We start from the raw sequence: 22,980 nt of genomic DNA on the forward strand, positions 1-22,980 counted from the left end.
ACTTCTGGTGCTAGGGCATAGTTCAATGGAAGTACTTTCTGGTCAATCGGCAGTCCCATAAAATAGGAATCATGAATCCCTGCAGCACCTCCTGGTGGCACCCATGAAACCCGACAAGGCTGCCCTACTGGACTACAGCTCCCAGCATGCTTTACTAGTGCCCATAAATGTAGTGTTGCCCAGGGAGGTTGCAACCTAGTACGTCAGGAGAGCATGTGATCCTGCCAGGTTGTCTCCTCTGACCTTCTATTTCCACCTTCCCAGTCAGATATTGTTCTTTGGTCCAACCCTGTCAAGATGCCAGTGTATCTTTTGCCACACTAGTATCTTGTGCCTGTCTCCTGGCAGAGGCAGGATGATCCTGTTTCATGTGCCACTGAAGGGCTGGCCTCCCGTCCAGGTAAGGACTCTTGCTATATGCAAGCCGGGATGCCCACCCTTGTCCACTTGTCATACCTTCTGCTCTTGAGATTGCATTGCTGAGCTTAGCATTCAGTTCATCAACATAAATTTAGCAATTTCTGAAATATTGAGTCCGATTATTTCAACCAGAGGAACCGAACATTTGCCTCAGGGAATGTATTTTATGGATGCTTCTACCCATGGCTACTGAAAGCGATTGTGAAGCAAATATGCGGGCAATGGGCTACAAAATCCTTCACAATAGTCCTGCCACCTCCACCCTCTGGTCCAGGGATTGTTCCTGCCTTGGGCCTGATGATTACTAGGATTGGCTCCAGCTGCCTTCCAATGTTGAATAAAAAAAACAGTTGGATGGACAAATGTTTCATATAAAACTTGCATAAGTAAATCCACTAAAGTCATATAAAGCATTTTTAAGCTTTCAGCCATTTTGCCTGTCAACCTGCACTTGATCACTTGATAACCAATAATGACAAAGTGAAAACACGTTTTCAGAAAGGATTGCAAATTTATTCAAAATCAAAAATCTCTCATTCATCGAAGAATTTAGACCCTTATATTAGTACTTTGTAGAAGCCCCTTTGACAGCGATTACAGCCTCTGGTGGTCTTGGGTATATCTCTACAAGCTTTGAACATCGGGATTTGGACAACAAATTCCACTCTTCCTGGTCGATCTTCTCAAGCTTTGATAGACAGGATGGGAAAGTGTCTGTAACCTGCCATCTTTTGGTCTCTCTGCAGATGTTCATTGAGCTTTACATCTGTCCCACTCCAGGACACTCAGAGACTCAGCATTGTCTGGGCTGTATGGCTCAGGTCATTGTGGTGCTAAAAGGTGAATTGTCACCCCAGTCTGAAATTGTGTCCACTCTGGAGCTGGCTTTCTTCAAGGACCTCTCTGTATTTGGCTGCATTCATCCTTCCCTCAAATCTGACCAGCCTCCCTGTCCCTGTAGTTCCATAGCATGATGCTTCCACGACAATCCTTCACCATAAGGATGGTATAAGGCAGGTAATAGGAAGTGCCTGGTCTGTTTGGAGTTCTACCCAAAGGCGGCTTCAACTTTTGTCTCATCAGACCAGAGAGTCTTTTCCTTAAAGACTGAGTCCTTTAAATAATAATAATAATAATAGTTCATTCACTCAAAGTGCTTTCCACACAGGGAGGACCCAGGATGTTAACCCACCATCTCCTTACTGAGGAGGCAGCAGCACTACCACTATGCCACCTGCAGGCTCCCATATGTGCCTGATCGATGTAGTGCTGCTGAGATGGTCATCCTTCTGACAAATTTTCCCATCTCGGCAGAAGACTTCTGACTATTGGGTTCTTGGTCACCTGCCTGACCAAAATCCTTCTTGCCCAGTTGCTCAATTTGGCCAGACAGCCAATTCCAGAAACAGTCCTGATCTTTCATTTCACAATAATCAAGGCCACTGTGTCTGTGGAAACACTAAAAGCTTTGGAAATGGTTTGATCCTTCTTGCTCTCATCTCTACCTTACCATGATTTTGACCATGGAGGTCTACGGAGAATTCCTTGCACTTCATGGCTTGGGTTTTCTCTTGACATGCAGTGTGAAGTGTGTACGTGTATATAAGGCCCATGTATATAAACGATGTCTCATTAATTCAGTTTGCCTCCGGTCAAGTTCCAGTCACATCTCAAAGAGATTTAAAGCAAACAGAAGGCACAATTTGGAGTGCCACAGCTGAAAGTCTGAGAATTTATAGAAATGTGAGATTTCAGTTTTTGATTTTTAATACATTTGCAAATCTTTCTGAAAACACATTTTCTCTTTGTCATTACTGGTGATTGAGTGTAGATTGATAGGCCAAGATGGCAAATTTAGGGGTTGGAATACCATATATACTCACATATAAGTCAAGTCTTGAACCCCGAAAGAATCATAATCATAAAATCAGACCCTGACTTATACGCCCATTAAAAATGTGACACATGATTTTTATTTATTTTATTTTTTTTTTTTACATCTTCTTGCCTCCTCCAATCTCACATCAGTCTTTCTCAGACGCATTGAATTTTGTTGCAGCAGCACAGTTACCAATTTATTTCGCCGCTTCAACAACTTTTAATTTTAAACCAGCTTCATATTTTCTTCTGATCGAACGCTTCATCGTAGATAAGGGATGCTCTTACGATAAAGGTGTATGAGGGTGTGAGATACAAAAAACACCAAACAGTGCAAACGTCGCTTCGGAATAGTTTGGATATTACTGTGTGGTCACGTAGGCACAATAGAGAGACAGAGAGGTTAGAACACACGCTGATACAGCACATTGCTACACCCACATAGAAAAAAAAAGGTAGTGGGCTCTGTGGTTACTGTCTCAGGTTGGCGGTAGCATATCATAATCTCTTGGACCAATAGTGTGAGTTTTCTGCATTCGACTTATACGACCGACATTGTAAAATACCAGAAATTATACGATAAAATCAAGTCCCGACTTACCCGTGGGAGAATATCCATGAGTATATACGGTACTTTCTGAATCCATTATATCTCCATGATGTGCTCACATTTGTTCTCTTTCCTGCAGCTGCTGATGTCGCAGCCAAATCATCTCAGATTGGCCAAGAAGGTGTCCCGCATTACGCAGAAGCGGAAATCATCAAGATTCAAGGTGTCACCGGCAGCAACACTTATGCTGTCCCTGCTGTCACCATGGATCTGCTTTCTGGGAAGGATGTGGCAGTAGAGGAGTTTCCCAGAAATTTGCTGATCTTCAAGGAGAAGCTTGGAGAGGGTCAGTTTGGAGAGGTAGGTGTGTCACCATCATTCTGCTTCACTAGTCGGCCACTTTACAGAACATCTGAGAATTCAACGATTCACAATCTCCATATGCTCACCATCCATCTGTTGTGTAGTTCCAGACTTGAACAGTTCACCGCCATCTTCCTTTAGCCAACATCACTCATTTGGCTGATGATTTATGGTTCACATGTTTTTGACAGGCCAGAAGTGGATGAACTGTTTCAATATTAATCTGTGGAAGGAACCACATAACCACTCGTGCTTTATCCAACTGCAATGACATCCTTTTAATATCTTTTATAACAGTCATTCTCCCATTCCTGCTACTGTCATCCGCCAGCTATCTGTCTTGCTCTCTCAAGTAATTTCATGTTTTTAAATTTCCAAAATATCAAAAGCCACCCCCTTTTCTGACACCCCCTAATACCGCTGCTGTGCAAATCTTTTCCAGGTACAGCCAGTTACGTTACGTTGTAGTACGTAAAACACGAAATATCAGACCGACAAGTCTCTTCTGTTTGTGATTTCCAAAACACTCGCGTTTTTTATTCCTCATAACTGCATTATATGCATTGACTGAGTGCTCATTGATTGGCAGCTCTCTGTGATAAACACGAAACCAAGGTTGGACTGATCAATGAGGACACAACATGGCAAGAGACAGGTTTAAAAGTTCGCTTTGTGCATTTTAGTTCCCAATTTTGAACAATGGGTTCAAAAGTGCAGTGCAAGCTTTTTCATTAATAGTACTAGGGGGCTCTACCCCTGCTCGCTGCGCTCGCCAACCCCCGTGCCCGCACTACACATTAGCCTCATTGCGGTTCTGTCGCTCGCGTATTGGGATGTGGTTGTACAATTTAAACAGATTTTTATTTTCATGGAAATTGTTACATATACATAAATAAACTATTTTACATTACAGTGAGTAATTAACCATATTAAAAAAGAGTAAAACATAATAATTTGAAAGTTAATTATTTCATGTTGCGTTAGAGTTATTTGTTGCGTAATACGATTTTGTTCTGTTTGGCTTTGAAATTAACACAGAAATACTTTTTAAACTTACACTTTTACTGTAAAACGTCAGGAAAAACTATTTTTTTAATTACATTTTTATCAATATCGCATTGATTTTTGATTCTTTGTTTGGACTTTCATCTTGACAACGCAACATATCACTTCCCGTTATTGAATTTCGTTTCTTTCTCTCTAATAAATAAAATGATTTTTTCAAATGTTTGGCTCTGAGATTTGTTAATTGTCTTTGCAAAAGCTATTCTAACGGGAAACTATTAATGTTTTAATACGAATGGCATATCAAGACCTCCTTTGTTGTCTAATGTTATCCCCTGAAGATGTACTACATTACCTTTTTTGGATACATCCTTCTTTCTACAGTAGTTCGGCCGATGGAAGACCGCATGGTGTTAACAGTTGTAGATATTCCTTGTAATATTGTAAGTTGATGTTTTCATCTTCCACACCAGCACCACCAACTGTTTCAGCATAGTCCAATAATACACATTTAACCAATTTGCTGTGTAACGATCAACATTTTTTGCGTTAATTTGTTTGACTTCATCGTTTCTCAGTGCTAGGATTGCCCGTGTACTCATTTTTCCTGTAGATTACCATTAAAAAGATGATTAGAATGAAAACCTGCAGCCATTGTGGCCCACCAGGACCAGAGTTGGACACCCCTGGTCTAAATCGTCTCCTCTTGTTTCTCAAATGTTTTACTGATCTGAACTCTACACATTAGGCAGTGACCACACCAGGAGCTGTGAGGCAGCAGCACTTAACATGGCAGCACTCGTCCATTCAAGTCCAAGTTTTTTTGTCATATGTACAGATTTATGAATAGTATAGAAAATGCAGGCAAAAAATTAACTAAGAAATATTAGATTAGATTTATTAATCCCCTGAGGAAATTTAGATGCATATAAAAACAGAAACCATAAAAACAAGGATACAGACTCACAGGATAAAAAATAAATACATAAATCGTGTATTATAGGGCTAATAGAGGCTAATGATCTGCGCTGGTATCCTGAAGGTTGGCGGTTCGAATCACCGTCACTGCCAAGAGAGATCCTACTTTGCTGGGCCTTTGAGCAAGGCCCTTAACCTTCAATTGCTCCAGGGGCGCTGTACAATGGCTGACCCTGTGCTCTGACCCCAAGGGGTACGTGAAAACTAACAAATTCCTAATACGAGAAATTGTATAAGATGAAATAAAGAACAAAAAAAAAATCATGTATATTGTGAAGAAATTACAAAATTAACTTAAAGATGATGAGCTTTTGCACACTCCTAAAATCACTTGTACGTGGCAAATTTAAAGTCAAAATATCAAGAAGACAAAAGACTGAAATGCAGTGGTGGGCACTGCCACCAGCCGTAACATCGCCTTAAGATGAGAGGATGGGTTTGTTTTGCATTATAATTGATGTTAAAATCTGCACCGAGAAGATTAGAATTTTTACAAACAAAAGGAGAACACTATGTCTGTCAGGCTTACTTGGTTCAGTTAAATAACATCAGAACATAAAACATTTAACAAGTGAGGGGAGACCATTCAGTCTATCAAGCCCCCTTTATTAAGCTAATAGCTAAGCTGTGTCAATATCTTAATCCATATTCTTCTTAAAGGTTGTGAAGGTTTCTCCTTTGACTCCATGTGTCAGTAAACTCTTTACATTAAGAAGTGCTCCCTGGCTTCAGTCCTAAATGCCTTAATTTCCCCTGATGTCCTCGACTACGTGATTCATCGTTAAAATGGAATTAAAGTTGCTGGATCAACTTTATCAATGCCTTTGAGGATCTGAAGACCTGGATGAGGTCCCCACGCAGTCTCCTCTGCTCAAATTAAACAGGTTTAATTCTCTGAGTCTGTCACAGAATGAAATGTCTGCAACAACATTTATTTCTATAGCACATTTTCATACAAAAAGTAGCTCAAAGTGCTTTACATAATGAAGAATAGAAAAATAAAAGACACAGTAAGAAAATAAAATGAGTCAACATTAATTAACATCGAATCAGAGTAAGGTCCAATGGCCAGGGGGGACAGAAAAAACAAAAACAAAACTCCAGACGGCTGGAGAAAAAAATAAAATCTGTAGGGATTCCAGACCATTAGACCGCCCAGTCCCCTCTGGGCATTCTACCTAACATAAATGAAACAGTCCTCTTTGGATTTAGGGTTTTCACGGAAGGACTTCTGATGATGGTCACGTAGACTTCTGCCTTTTAATCCATCCATCATTGTTGGAGCAAGTCCCATGATGCTCCTGGTTGCTGTCCTCTCCACAACTTCAAGTGCTTCTATGTCTTTCTTATTGCGTGGTGACCAGAACTGCACACAATACACCAGATGCAGTCTCAACAGTGCATCATACAGTCTGAACATAAATAATGCCCCTTCATTTATGTTCAACAATTTTTACAATATAATTTAACATGTTTAAAAGCTTCTGTCCATTGTTTAGATGATGAAAATGTTGTTTCACTGTAAAGCTTCCTGTAGGACAGTGCCTATCATCTTGTATTTATGATTAACTTTCCTGTTGCTCATGTGTATCACTTTGTACTTTTCTACATTATTTTCCAAGTGCTTGCCCAGATCTGATGCTCTTCCAAGTCTCCTTGAATTGTTTTTGCCACCACATTAGGGTCTGCTATTCATCCCATTTTCATTTAATCTGCAAATTTCAGAAGTTAACCAACTATACTGAAATCATTCTCATTAATATACATCAGAGAAACAGTAGTTGTCCAAGGACAGACAGGACCCTGAGGGTCTCCATCAATGACCCCAGTCTATTCTCCTTTTATCATCTCCTGCCAGATAACCAACTTCAACTCCAGTTTACCTCAGATGCCTACAACTCCTAGTTTAGGATTAACTTTCAGGGTGGGACGACTGAGTCAAAGGCTTTTTGTAAGTTGAAGTTAAGAATGGCATATGCTTTAGTTTTGTGAACTATTGCAGTCACCTGATCAAAAAAATCTAAGAGATTTGTTTGTCGAGACCACTCTCAAATAAATGCTGGCTGTTATTTAGTAAATTATTTTTTAAATACATTCCTAATCATTATATCATTCAAATGATCTTCAAAATCTGCTGAGGTCATCAACCAGATCTCCACAAGCCTTAATTCAAAGAAGTGCTTCCCACCATCTGTCTTGAATACAAATGCCTTCAAATTCATGTTTCACTCTACAACTGAAGGAAGGCCTGCTGAAATGCAAACCTCCGAGTGGTCACTGCCCAGAGTCGGCCTCGGAGCTCCCCCTGCAGGCAAACCGACAGCATTACACAATGTTTAATTAGAAGTGAGAACAAACCGCAAAGATAGATAGACAGACAGACAGACAGACAGATAGGCAATATATTATAGGTAGATTGATGGGTGTGAAAGGTACTATATTAAATATGGATGGATGGATGGAAAGTGCACTATATTATAGAAAGATAGATAGATGGATGTTAAATTCACTATATTTTAGGTGGATGGATGTAAAGAGCACTATATTATAGAAAGATAGATGGATGGATGTAAAAGGCACTATATTATAGATAGACAGATGTGAAAGGCACTATATCAGGGGTGCCCACACTTTTTCGGCTTGCGAGCTACTTTTAAAATGACCACGTCGAAATCATCTACCTACATTAAAAATTATAATTTTATATATATATATATATATATATATATATATATATATATATATATATATATATATATATATATATATATATACTGCACAGAGTATACTTTATACATAAGATATATGTTGTCGTACCTTGCATAACTCAATAGCCTTTATGGCGCAATAACCATTCAATACATTTATGGTCATAATGGTATTTGGATTTAATAATCTTCATGTGGGAAAAGGCTGACTCGCATAAATAAGTAGAGTTGAATAATGCAGTCAAGGAGCTTTTGAATTCAGACGAGTTAAAAATGACGGCTGTCCGATTAACTGCGATTTTAGTTCCTTCTCCCTTCTCTTTCTCAGATCGCTTTTCGGAAGGAAGTCAGTTTCGTAGTTTTTATGAACAGTTTGAAAGTGCCTTTCCACATTTTCCTTCTTCGGAGTAGCAATGATAGATTGAGAGATCCGACAAACTCACTTCGATTGGGACGTTGTGAGAGAAAAAAATCCTCTTCCAATCCCACATACGGCCCATACCCTCCCAAACAATTTTTTTTAAATCCCTTCTTTGTTAGATATAAATTGGAAGGCTAACTAGATCACAGCCGAAGTTTTGCAGTAGCACGCGCGTTTGATCGTGCGTGCGGGATGACCAGTGTGTTAGAAGAGAGGAGATCTCAGACTGGCCGCCCTGTATGTCAATCAAGCGGCAAACGCTATAGGGAGGATATATGATAGGCTAACGTTTACATTTTTTTTTTTTTAATTTAACGCAATCTACCTGTCGATCGCGATCGACGCATTGGGCACCCCTGCACTATATGATAGACGGCTGAATGTAAGAGGTACTGTATTAAAAATAGATGGATGGATGTAAAGAGCACTATATTACAGAAAAAATAGATGGATGTAAAAGGCACTTTATTATAAGTGGGTGGATATAAAGAGCGCTATATTATAGTAAGATAGATGGGTGGATGGATGTAAAGAGCACTATATTACAGAAAGATAGATGGATGGATGTAAAAGGCACTATATTATAGATAGACAGATGTGAAAGGCACTATATGATAGACGGCTGGATGTAAGAGGTACTGTATTAAAAATAGATGGATGGATGGATGTAAAGAGCACTATATTACAGAAAGATAGACGGATGTAAAAGGCACTATATTTTTTTTTTCTTCCCTTCGCCTTCCCCCGTTTCCTACAAGTCTAGCTCAGGTCACAGCACAGCACAATACAAATCTCTTCTTCTTTCTTTTCTCTTTCTCTTTCCTCCACTCCTCCTGGTCAAGCTTTGTCTATGTCCTCCCGACTCTGGCTCCCCGAGTAGTGGCTGCTGGTTCCTTTTATAAAGCACCTGGGTGTGGCAAAAGAGCAGCCAATAAGAGCTCAGAAGAAGCTGTAGCACCTCCTGGTAGCACGCATGACGCCCAAGACGGCTCTATCAAACTCCACATAGATAATGGATGTAAAAGGCACAAATGATTGATTGATTGATAGATAGATAGATAGATAGATAGATAGATAGATAGATAGATATACTTTATTAATCCCAAGGGGAAATTCTCATAATCCCGCAGCAGCATACTGATACAAAAAAAAAAAAAATATGAAATTAAAGAGTACTAAAAATGCATGTAAAACAGACAATAACTTTGTATAATGTTAACGTTTACCCCCCCCCGGGTGGAACTGAAAAGTCGTATAGTGTGGTGGAGGAAAAATCTCCTCAGTCTGTCAGTGGAGCAGGACTGTGACAGCAGTCTGTCTGTCGCTGAAGCTGCTCCTCTGTCTGGAGATGATCCTGTTCAGTGGATGCTGTGGATTCTCCATGATTGACAGGACCCTGCTCAGTGCCCGTCGCTCTGCCACGGATGTCAAACTGTCCAGCTCCGTGCCTACAATAGAGCCTGCCTTCCTCACCAGTTTGTCCAGGTGTGAGGCGTCCTTCTTGTTTATGTTGCCTCCCCAGCACACCACTGCGTAGAAGAGGGCACTCGCCACAACCGTCTGATAGAACATCTGCAGCATCTTATTGCAGATGTTGAAGGATGCCAACCTTCTAAGGAAGTATAGTTGGCTCTGTCCTTTCTTTCTTTCTTTCTTTCTTAGGTATGCCCCGAATCTGGAATGTGAGTGAGGAGGGTCCCACCCCCCTCAACTTGGCATGCTGCGTCTCTCTCGGATTTGTGCAAATAAATCGGTACTTTAAGCGAACTATGATACTTGGTGCAATGGGAGAAGTCACAAAATCAACCAGAATGTTCAAGCAAATTATAGAAAAACACCCGATCTATATGATAGATAGGAAAAGCACTATATAATAGACAGACAGGGCCTCTCTTATGTTCTTATTCATCCTGGCCTATACAGTATATATACAGCTCTGCAATTATTTGTTTTGGACTTTCCCTGTCATACTTTTTTTTTTATAGTTTTTCCCCTGCATTTACTGTTTCCACGTAGCAAATTTCTTTAGTTTTCTTACCATCCGTCCTTTTACAGCCCTTCATTGTACAGAGAAGCCTAAGCTTTGACAGAATCTAAAGCTGAAAGATCGTTTTCTGACTCTTCAATCCATAACTCAGGGAAAATGTAAAACTTAAATAGTAAAAGCCAGAGGAAATTTTATTTTCCTATTTTCTAGTTCTAGTGCTATAAGCAATGCTATTTAAAGAGTTTTCTACTTATATTTCATTGAATAAGCAAAAATGATGCATGTGCCTTTATTCATGTAATTGTCATTTCGAAGTGCATACTGTTTCATAAAGATGACATTCAAATTAATTTTGCACGTAATTTCGAGCACATTTGTTAATGTGATATGATACATATTTTCAACACAAAGACACTCTGAAAGTGGACCATTGTGCACATCACTGTGTTTTTCTTTTAGGAAAACCTCTCTCCCTGTTTCTTGGGTCGAGGATATGCACACTCACTACCCCGTGGAGGTTGAGGCTTCTTTACTGTCTCTGATGGATCCTTAGAATTGCAATCACCAGGATTGTTGTTATCATTAGCAAATTGGGGATTGGACTACCAGAACACGTCTGGTGGCTCAACAAAATGTCTACATGAGACAGGAAATGAGCCTGGTGATACGAGGTGTGGCAGAAAAGTAATGAGACTGATTTTTTATTTACCAAAGTTTTATTTTTTTCAAACATCAATGTTATCCCCTTCAAAGTAGTTCCCTTGGGCAGCTACACACCGATGGAGACGTTGTTCCCACTGTTGGTAGCAGCGCTGGAAGTCTTCAACCGGTATGGTCTTCAGCATGTCCTTTGGATGTTTTCTAAAGTCCCGAAATGACGTCCTTTGAGGACATTTTTCAGTTTAGGAAAAACGAAAAAGTCACACGGACTGAGGTCAGGTGAATAAGGGGGCTGGGGAACCACAGAAATGCCTTTTGAGGTCAAAAATTCTGTTATGGAGAGGGCAGTTTTTCGGCACCATTTTGGCACAGACCTCTCGCATGTGCAAATGTTCAGTCAAAATTTGATGAACGGTAAATCTGTTCAAATTTAATTGTTCACTCAACATTCTTAATGTTAAACGACGGTCTGATCTCACAAGAGTGTTCACACGTTCGATGTTTTCATTGGTTTTCGAAGTTGAAGTCCTCCCTGAACGGCGTTCATCTTCAACGTGTTTTCTGCCTTCCAAAAATGATTTGTGCCAGCGAAAAACTTGAGCTCGGGATAAAGAATGTTCCCCATAGGCCTGTTTTAACTTTTCAAACGTCACACTTGCCGTTTAATGGCACAACGTTGCTCCAAATTCCGCTGTTCCATTTTGCGTGACGCACAACCAAAAACACAACTTCGCTAATAGCAGTCACAAAAATCACGTAGTTAACGGAAGGAGTTGAAACTCGCACTGAGCTATGGGAGGGTAACTGATACACGTGCTCTATCAAGGACAACAGCGCAGCGTTGCCAGATCGCTTGCAGTGTTGCCAGTCTCATTACTTTTCTGCCACACCTCGTATTATCCCCCAAAGTTTTTTTATTTAAATACTAAATGACAGGCAGGTGCAAGTGGAATTAAAAGATTCCTGACCGGAACTGCAAATCTTTCTTCTTGTGAATTTTGCAGGAAGTGAAACACAGATTGTTTTGTTATTTATTTTTTTTATTTAAGTTTCCCTGCTAATTCAACTTTGCACTAATCATCATGCTCATCACTACTGGTTGTCTGCACATGAATTCAGTTTTGTTTTTTGAAATATTGATCAGTTATTTTTTGCTTCTAAAGTGTCATGTCAATGAAGTGACCCTTTTCCATGGCCCTCTTGATCCAGGTACACCTGTGTGAAGCAGAGGACATACAGAAGTACATGGACAAAGAATTTGCTTTTGATGCCACTGCTAATCAGCCTGTTCTAGTGGCTGTTAAAATGCTGCGGTCAGATGCCAACAAAAATGCCAGGTGAGTTCATCTTCCCACTTCCAGGGTTCACATCTGTAGTCCTCCCTGCATGGAGTTTGCAAGTTCTCCCCGTGTCTGTCTGGGCTTCCTCTCACTGTCCAAAGATATGCAATTTAGGGTGAATTGGTGCCGTTAAGTTGACCCGTGTGTGTGTTTGGTGTTTGTGTGTGTTCACCCTGTAATTGACTGGCACCCTGTCCAGGGTTTGTTCGTGCCTTGCATCCTATGCTTGCTGAGATAGGCTCAAGCACCTCCCTCCCATGACCTAGGCCTGTATTATGTGGATTAGAAAGTGGCAGATCTTCTCTCTTATATACATCTATTGCTTGCACCATGGTTTCGCTTCCCGATCCATTCATTATTGGTAGTCACTTTGCCTAATTCAGTGCCACTGTGTGCCAAGTAGGATGAGGCAACTCAAAAAAATTTCCCAAATTAGAGTAAGAACCTGAGGGCCATGATATATTGCACCCATTCAGGTCTGTTGTCACCCCACTGAAATGACAGTATCAGTGCTCATCAGTTCCAAGTCGCTAGTCCAACAATTAATTTACTAATAACAATGCTCACGCTCATTAGCAGCCATTACTAACTGTGAAAAAGGCAGACTCCAGAAAATTGAGAGTTAGGATCAGGAGAAACAACAAAGTCAAATGGCAAAGAAAATGACAATAGAGCGACATCAAAGCCAAATCACAAGCCAAAAATCAATCAATCAATCAATCAACATTTATTTATATTGCACATATTCATACAAAAAAAATGTATCTCAAAGTGCTTTACAAAATGAATAGAAAAATAGAAGTCACAATAAAAAATAAACATAAGTCAACATTAATTAACATAGAATAAGAGTAAGGTCCGATGGCCAGGGTGGACAGAAAAACAAAAAACTCCAAAGGCTGGAGAAAAAAAAATAAAATCTGTAGGGGTTCCAGACCACGAGACCACCCTGTCCCCTCTGGGCAGTCTACCTAACATAAGTCAAACAGTCCTCTTTGTATTTAGGGTTTTCATGGAAGGACTTGATGATGATGGTCACGTAGACTTCAGGCTTTCAGTCCATCAATGTTGGTGCATCAGGATGCTTTGAGTAGGTGGTGGTGGTGCAGGCCGCCACCACAAAGAAACCGGAAAAAGAAACAGTAGAGAGAGTTGGGGTCAGTACGGATTTTAGAGCCACCATGAATAGTTATAATGATGAACTGAACATGCAGAGTATCAGGATTAAGTTAAAGTGAAGTTATAAAAAGGCCATGTTAAAGTAAAAAAAAGTAAAAAAAATGAAATATAACGGCATTTCTGTGATGATGCAGGTTCACTCCATGGTCCCATCTGCCTTTTGGGAGCTCTTGAACCCGACACTGTCGGTAATGTCACCAATAAGCTTGACAGTGAGGCATAAACAATGAAGCAAGGGGATGGTGCAAAAACTGCCAAGTGCTTTTATTTCAAATCAACAAAATCAAAATGTCCAAAATAGAGTGCAGTGCTTCACAAACAAGTCAATAAATAATCCATAAAAACGATGATAGGTGGAGGTTAAAATCCATCCATCCATTATCCAACTCGCTATATCCTAACTACAGGGTCATGGGGTTCTGCCAGAGCCAATTCCAGCCAACACATGGCGCAAGGCAGGAAACAAACCCCAGGCAGGGTGCCGGCCCACCACAGGGCACCCACACACCAAGCACACACTAGGGACAATTTAGGATCGCCAATGCAACTAGGAGGTTAAAAAACAACAAGGTTAAAATAACGGCTGGAAGCAGTCTCTTTAAAAATCCAGTGCATCCTTCTTTAACCCGGCAACTCCCCTGCTTCTCCCTTCCGGGCCCCGCAACAGGGGAGTCGCCCAACCAGCAAAATGCAGCTCCCTCCATTACTGGTCCGGTAGCCCTCTGATCCCTGGCTACGTCGGGCTCCAGCCGGCCCAAGACTGGGGTCCCTTCCCGCAGCGGCCAGGGCGCTCACACTGGGGCTCTACACACCCAAAGCCTCCACGACTGCCGCTGCCTTCTTGGCCTTACATGGTGAGCTGTCCATGATCATGGTCACTCCTGCACCTCCGTAAAGCTCAGCAGGAGTGACCCAATCCATCCACCCTGAGTGTTGGCCAAACATTCCCTCAGGGCTCTCCTTCCAGCTGCCTGCCTCTGCTCAAGCGAGACTGCTGTTGCTCACTCGTTCGCTCGCTCGCACCGGCTCCCCACTTCTCCAGCCTTCTCCTCCCTTAACCTCTCTCATTTCTTTTCATTGTTTTTTCCTTTCCCCCTAGCCGCCTCGCGCTTCTATTTATTACGGGGATGTGGATTAGATGTGGCAGTTAGCAGCTCCTGGCGCCAATTACGGATGCGGACAACTCCTTATCTGTGCACTTAAGCGAGGACCATCCGCATCATGAATCACGCAGGAACCGTTCCGGCTACACATAACATGCCCCCTCTCTAAGCTGTGAGTGCGGCGATTATTTATTTTAAAAACTGCCATTTTTGACGTCAGCTGTGGAGCCGCTACACCACAATTTCTAGAACCAATAATTAAAAATCATAAGAATTGCAAGTCGGTAAATTTTGTCCATTCTCAAATGGGGTGACCTTTGAACTCTTCACCAATTGGCCGCTCAAATGTTGTGACCCTAGAGGCCATGCCCCTATCAACCAGGAACTGCATCATGACGACAGGAACCGACAAAACAAAATGGCGTCGACAGATGATAGCTGAAAGTCAGCTTCTAAATGAAGCACCAATCTAGAAAACGACCACAGAAATGACACCTACAGCAGATGATTTTCATAGCTCGAGGAAATCCCATCAAAAATGAAAAAGGAACTCATCACAATCAAAACACAGCCTCCCCCAGTTTGATATTGGATGGATGGTTCATCTGTCTGATCATCTATTAAGTTGTTTCATAAAGTCGTTATCGTCATTTGAGCTGTGATAATGTGACAGTCTGGGATGGCCCTGAAAACAGTTGAACCCAGAACCCTCACTAATCATGAGGACACAAACACTCAAAGCAAGAGTGCGGTGTAAAGGGCTAGTGGTTTTATTGAACAGTCCAAGTGCAGTACTTCATAAATAAATAAAACCAAATAAAATTCAACCTTTGTGGTGAAGGTTAAAAATCAATAAATACTGCAATGAATAGATGAAAAATTCCAAGTTAAAATCAGTCAGGGTCCATTCATTAAACCCGCGAGCCTCTTAGCATCTTTTTCAATCCATTTTCGCATCTATGCTGCTCACCCTCGCGGTCTTCTCCGCAGCAGCAGATGTCCCCTGGCCTACCATGATCCTGTTTTGCTTCTTTCCCTTGTTTCTACATCAGCACAGCTTCCTCATCACCCCAGCTTGCCCTTCTCAGGTCTCACAGGCAGATGGAGATGCCAGCAACTCTGGTCCTTCTCCCTGGCTCCCATCCCAGTCACCTCAGGCACTATAAGCCAGACCTGTCCTGCCACCTGACTTCGGTCACTGGATCACTTGATTGCTCCCGCTCTGCCAGAATGCTCAGGGGGAGTGAGACACACTTCTCACTTCTCTGGGGTGTGGTGCCACCGTGGTGTTTGGAATTGGCAAGTGGGGTGACCGCCCCAGGCCCCACACTTAAAGGGACCCCACTTTTGAGGTCCACAAGTCCTGTTAGAGCGGATTTGTCAAGTTATATTCTCCAGTATATATAAATATTTGAGATGCTTCTAAGAGGAACCCTTTTAAAATTCCTCTTCGAGGTCAAATTCCTATGAAAACATTCCATAGTCTGAAATATTAATGCACAAAAACATGTATAACTAATGACAACCGGCTGACATGACGTCAGGGTGAGTTATGATGACTATGACATCCTGCATATCGAGACTCCGAGTATACTATACTTGCAGTTTGAGGGCTTTTCTAGAAGAGGGCCTGGTAATTCCCAAATGACACTGCATCACATTTCGTACTGCTGTGGTATTGTCATAAATTATGAATTGCACTTTTTTAATAGATTATAGGGCGGCATGGTGGCACAGTGGGTAACATTGCTGCCTCGCAGTAAGGAGACCTGGGTTTGCTTCCCGAGCTCTCCCTGCGTGGAGTTTGCATGTTCTCCCCGTGTCTGCGTGGGTTTCCTCCGGGTACTCTGGTTTCCTCCCACAGTCCAAAGACATGCAGGTTAGGTGTGTGCTTGGTGTGTGTGTGTGTGTGCCCTGCGGTGGGTTGGCACCCTGCTCAGAGTTTGTTTCTTGCCTTGTGCCCTGTGTTGGCTGGGATTGGCTCCAGCAGAACGCCGTGACCCTGTAATTAGGATATAGCGGGTTGGATAATGGATGGATGGATGGATAATAGATTATATCGTTATCTATATATATAAAAGTCAATGTGTGTATGTATGTAAATTCCAGCATCACGTCTGAATGACGAGCGATTTTCGTGAAACTTGGTACACGTGTTTCTCAATGGTCGACTAAAAATACTGTAGGGTGACCTTACCCTACCACTAACCCACCCACTTCTGGGTAGAGTGGGAGGTGATCTTGCGGTCTTGCATGCACGTTATCATCCAGTTGACACTCTGAACGACCACCAGAGGGCGAACTGGAGGTGACTGCCAGCATTCTTTATGTTTGAGCGCCACCACGCCCCTGTTACTTTTGAAATTAAATAGAGTTCTACGCATGCAAGTGTGTGTGTCTCTCCGGCCCGGAAGTAAGACGTAGAGTCGGGGTGAGGGCACCAGCTCCGAGGATACGCAAGTGAGTCCAGCACACTGGCAAAAGGAAACATCCTAAGAAAGACAGTCGCTTAGCTGCTAATGCACAAACGATGCGAGCATGTCGGCAACACGAATCATCATAGCAGCGAGATGCCCAGAGTAGTTCTGATGATTTCAATACTTTCTAGGATCCCTTCCTTTTATCAACACGGGCTTACACAGTTACTGTATAGCAGGCGACTGCCAGCATTCTTTATGTTTGAACGCCACCACGCCCCTGTTGCTTTTCAAATTAAATACAGTTGATCGGTTCCAAACATCAACTGGATGATAACATACATACAAGACCGCAAGACAAGGACATAGTGAGTCTTCATTGTTTGTTAATTTTTTTTTTTTTTTAAAGCTACTCAAACAATTAAATAAAAAAAACTTTATTTTCCTCCCGAGCAACGCTGGGTATTTCAGCTAGTATTTTGATAAAGTCCGCATGTTATCTTGCAAAAATGTAGCTGAATACTGTAATGAGAAAATCCTGTGTATGTTAACATTATTTTTATAAAATTTTCACACAAGTTTATACAATCTGCACATACCGGTAACAGCGTTTAACGTAACCGGTCCCGCGTAGAGTTGGTCAGCCCTTGGCTCCGCATACCCCTAAGGCCACCTCTGCTTCTACCACACTGGCTTGTAACTCTTTGTTTCTCCTGAACCTTCCTCCATTGTCCTGCTCAGGTGCCTTTTATCCTTCCGATGGGCACAGTGCTGCAATCATGGACTCCAGAGTGTTATTGAGGCAATCTGCTGCCTGCTGCACACATCCACACGTGAATGTTTGGCTGGCCAATTACCCACTAACCCCCAGGAGCCATTGTGCCATACTACCACCTGCCTGTCTGTCTGTGTGCTCCATTTATTTATTTATTTTTAAGATACCCAACACCACGGACTCCTCTCATGACACATAGAAAAATCATCAGCACATTTGCTCCGCTGTCCTTTTCCTCCTCTTTAGTTCCCAGCTGTTCTAGCAAATTCCAAGTACTAGTAGACCAGCTGCTAGTTAAACAGTAACTCTTTCAGTGTGTTCTGCGTCTCCATCAAGTGTTTCACTCTAACATTCATGAACTGTGCACCTGCATCAGAAAAGCACCCAGGAGGGTATGCTATCCAGGTCTAAATTAGCCAAATTAGCTTCTTTAAGTTTGGAAGAGCAACATCTCGAATTCTTTGCCAAGGTCCTCTTAATTCCAAAGCTCCATACCCTGCCATGGATGACAACTAGTCAAACTTTGACTATAAAGAGTCACTTGAACAGATGACCAGTGGCCTACCCACAATTCTGTGGGAATGTTAAGGAACAGAGCACTGATCTTAAACATGTCCATTAATAGTGGCACTCTTGTTTTAAACCTCTGCAGAAATGATTTCTTGAAAGAAATCAAGATCATGTCTCGTTTAAAAGACCCCAACATCATCCGCCTGCTGGCAGTTTGCATCTGTGATGACCCGCTCTGCATGATCACAGAATATATGGAGAACGGCGACCTGAACCAGTTCTTATCCCGACATGAGCCAATGGGAGAGGTGTCTATGGCCAGCAATACCCCCACTGTATGGTAAGTTCACATCTGATGTTTGATTTTCTCTTTAGCACATAATGACGTTACAAAAATGTGTTATGGAAACAGGCCATTCAGCCCAACAAGCTCATTCATCCTGTTCATCCATACCAGGGGTGTCCAACTCTGGCTGCAGCTTTTCATTTGAACCATCATTTTTCTAACCACCATTTTTCCTTAATGAGCAGCCAGATAATAATCAGGCACAAAAAAAAAGCCAACTAACCTGAAAATAAAGAAAAGTGAAGATCTCGGTCATGTTGGTCAGCTCAGGTCACCAAAACATCTTGAAGGTGGTCTTAGAAAAAACAGAAAATCAACAGTCTGCTGTGGCAGAACGAGAGCAGCAACAAGTTCTGATATTCAATGACAGCTTTAATTAACAGCAAGAACTGGCTTCTCATTAAGAAACTGGATGAAGTGAAATTGGCTGGAGTTTGACGTTCCAGTTTAGCTGGTTATCCGTTGGCTCGTTTCATGTCTCATTTCTGTTTGGCAGCCACTTAATGAAGGAACAAATCGATTCAGAGGCCTGAATCCTTAAAAAGAGGGCTATGAAAATGAAGGGAAAAGAAGTTAATTAGCAGTTGTCACACACGTCCGAGTAGGAGGCAGCTAAAGGGCTCGAGTAATTGTAATAAAACATCCGACCGGGGAGCGGCGGAGTGCGCGGACTGTCTTTCTCAGTTCCCTACAGACCTTTCCCGGGAAATCCTGCAAGGTTCCGGCACCTCTGAAGACATCACTTCCCAAGCTGGCCCATTTGATGACGTCACTTCCGAAGCTGGCCCCTTTGATGAAGTCTCTTCCGAAGCTGGCCCCTTTGATGACGTCTCTTCCGAAGCCGGCCCCTTTGATGACATCAGTTCCTCTCAAGACCTTTAAAGCCTCCATCTTAGGCTACTATAGCAGTTCTGTTTTGGACTCTGTGATATGCACATCGATTGTTTGATAAAGAAAACCCTTTTGCAGCTGGGAAGAACAATATACGGGTGGCTGCCCCAAACCTTTATAATGTCTTGGACTCGTTTTTATGACACAGTGAAAACTGGGCACTGATTAGGAAAAGGGTTAGAAAGAAAACCTGCAGCCACTGCGGCCCTCCAGGAACGGAGTTGGACACCCCTGATCTAGGCTGTCCAAAATATAACATCAAGTCACAGCCTGAAGATTATTAATGTCAACCACACTGTTTGGTAATTTATTTAATATGTCTATGATTCTATGTATGAAAAAAAAAGCTTTCTAACTTGTGTGTGAAATCTAACCTTAACAAGTTTCCAACTATGTCCCTATGTTCTTGTTGCAGAGTTTATTTTGAAATAACAGATGGGATCTTCTGCACTAGTTTTGTTCATTGTTTTTAAATGCTTCATGCCCCTATTTATCTCTGTGTGCTCCTTAGGTTTGAGTTTTTTGGGTTTTTTTAACCTTTAAGACTAAACCTTAATCTCTGTATGCAGACAGATAGTCATGCTGTCACGTGGGTCTCTTTTGTATGTATGCAATCTGTGTTGCCAAGATAATACTGACAGTTGTAAGGACAGCTCTGGCATAATGCCACATAAAAAGGCATCTCCAATTACAGATGCCATTCTTAGAATGAAATCAGAAAGAACTTAGAGGAGTTTTCTTCCCTCCTCCTCCTGTAACACACACACACTCTGCCAGTGACTAGCGATCTGTTTGGACACCAGAGAGCGGACGATCTGTCATTTGTATTCTTTTATTTCAGTCATGGTGCAGCTGGAGCTCATATTATTTATAGCAGCCGTAACACATTGCCATTCAACATAATTGCACTTGTTGGTGACGTCTTAGGCCACCAAATAATGTTTTTTTGCATGTCTCTAATTTTGACACAAGAATCTTTGTCTTGCACTACTGGAGGTGTCATGTCGTAGGCTCCTCTACCCGCCAATGCAAGTCTGCAGAATCGTGATTGCATATGTATGAGATTGATTAGCTAAACACATTTATGGTCATTTCAGAATGGCAACCGGGTGTAGTTTAAGGTGTGATCATAAATGCACATTCACTAGATGATTGTGATTTACAAAGGATAAAATGCATAGAAATCTGCCTGGTATATAACCAGGTTTTACAAATCTAATATTGGTGTAAGCATTGTCATGGTTTTTTTTTCATATTTTGACACTCAAAATCACACAAAGGTTTATAAATGAGACCCCAGATGTGTATGTTTCTGAAAACATCATCTGGGTGTATGGGTGAAAACATAAGAGTTTTGAAAATCTATAAGATAAGGGAAAATAAAATAGGATAACATAAGACAATGTAAGACAGGGCAGGGAAAGGAAAGATAAGGCCGGACAAGGTTAGGCAAGATAGGTAGGAAAAGATAGGGCAAGGTAAGATAAGTTAAGGTTGGCGGCAAGGTAAGGAAGGGAAAAGAAAGATAAGATAGCACATGATAGGACAGTGTTATATAGGATAAGATAAGGTGGTGTAAGATTCTAAGATGGGGTAAGATAAGGTTGGGGCAAGATAAGAAAGGGAAAAGAAAGATAAGATAGTATAGGGCAAGATAAGACAAGATGGTCCATGATAGGACAGTGTTAGATAGGATAACATAAGATAAGGGAGAGGCAAGACAGGGTAGGATAGGATAAGATAAGACAGTAGGTGATAAGATCATGAAAGCTAATCTAAGACAAGACAAGGTGGGGCTAAACAGGGCAAGGTAAAACAAGATAAGATAATATAAGACGGGGAAAGATAAGGAAGTTGAAAAGAGAGATATGGCAGAATAAGATAAGATGACAAAAGAAGATAAGGAAAGGTAAGGAAGGATAGATAAGGCAGTGATTCTCAACCTTTTTCTCCTTGTAAACCCCTTTAAAAAAACAGAATAATTTGGTGAACCCCCTGTGTAGTCATTACGATAGGTTTATCATTGTACGTTGGATGTTTTGTTTCCATGTGTCTACGAAGAAGTGATGGTTTTAAACTGCTGTTGGCCAGGACTTCATTACAAGTTATACAAAGCGTTTAGGTTCTGCCTCATCCCCGGTAAAATAAAAACCTATTTGTAAATAGTCGCTGTCATATTTTAGTTTCTTCTCTTTTGTCTTACTATGTTCACCTATTTTTTCCTTGCTTTCAGTCTGGAAAGACGGTAGCTCACTACAACTTTCAGTATCATCACCCTGTGTTGGTACCAAATCAGGGATTGAAGTAGAAGTAGAAGCAATTGATTGCTCGTCCAGCTTTTTGACAGACTTGATAAAACTACCCGTTTTTAACCATCCATCCATAATAAAATTCCGGAGTAATAATTATTCACTTTCACGTTCGACATGCACACGTTTAAGTAAAAAGTCTTTATTGTAATTTATTTACATGCACTATGCACTACCAATTTATCTTATTAAAATCACTTGTGGTTCTTAAGCACCTCGTACAATTCAATTCGACTCTACTCTCCCTTGTCTGATCGCGGCATTTTTATTTTGGCAGACGTTATTCTCATTCTTTCGAGCGCATTCGGGGTTCTCAGTTCGATGAATTGGAAGTTTCCGGATCATACGAGAATGTACACACATCAGCAGTGGTGTTATGTCTCATTGCGTTACAGATTGTTACTTGAATTTTACAGAATTGTCCGTCGCAATGCGTAAGTGACTGAGGTAATATTCATGAATTTGACATTTAATTGATTTGTTGACCCATTTTTATTATTGTATCATTAACCCATTAATGCCTCGTGTTCCATTATTGGAACGACAGTCAGGTAATTTTATACGTTATGTATAATGTAAGAAGTGGATTTGCCTAGTGTTCCAATTTTGGAACGTCACATAACTCAACAATGGAATATAATAAATTTTTTTTCTCTTCAAATTCTTGTTCCTTATATTTTTCTGCGCAACATATGTGAATTTCATGCACAAACTCCTTAGGCATAAATGGGTTAATAGTACTGTGAATATATTTGCCTACATTTAATATTTCGTTATATTTTTTTTACGTTTGGGATTTAAAGTTCCGCCATTACAATATTTTTTTCACGAACCCCTTTTATTAAGCACCCACCGGTTGGGAATCACTGAGATAAGGTAAGGAAATGTAAGACAAGATGGGAAAGGATAGGATAAGGTAAGGTAAGGTAACGTAAGGTAAGGTAAGGTAGTGCCAGGTGAGACAGTGTTAGATAGTATCTGATAAGATTAGATGGTATAACGTAAGATAAGGTGGGGTAAGACAAGGTAGGGTAGGAAAGGATTAGACAGTAGATGATAAAATAGTAAAAGCTAAGCTAGGGCAAGGTAAAATAAGATTAGATAGGGCCATGAAAGATAAGAAAAGATGAAGCACGATAA

At 41.2% G+C, this 22,980-nt stretch overlaps 1 protein-coding gene across 1 annotated transcript in view; it reads left to right on the forward strand.

Annotated features, from left to right (window-relative positions):
• The window catches only part of ddr2a (discoidin domain receptor tyrosine kinase 2a), a 240,480-nt gene that overhangs the window by 199,515 nt on the left and 17,985 nt on the right, over positions 1-22,980 (forward strand). Inside the window, exons 12-14 of the mRNA XM_039734991.1 lie at positions 2,988-3,208; positions 12,180-12,307; positions 18,437-18,634. Coding sequence (XP_039590925.1) covers positions 2,988-3,208; positions 12,180-12,307; positions 18,437-18,634 — 547 coding nt within the window. The remainder of the gene's footprint in view (positions 1-2,987; positions 3,209-12,179; positions 12,308-18,436; positions 18,635-22,980) is intronic.

The sequence above is a fragment of the Polypterus senegalus genome, chromosome 14, assembly GCF_016835505.1.
Source record: "Polypterus senegalus isolate Bchr_013 chromosome 14, ASM1683550v1, whole genome shotgun sequence".
Lineage (NCBI taxonomy): Eukaryota > Metazoa > Chordata > Cladistia > Polypteriformes > Polypteridae > Polypterus > Polypterus senegalus.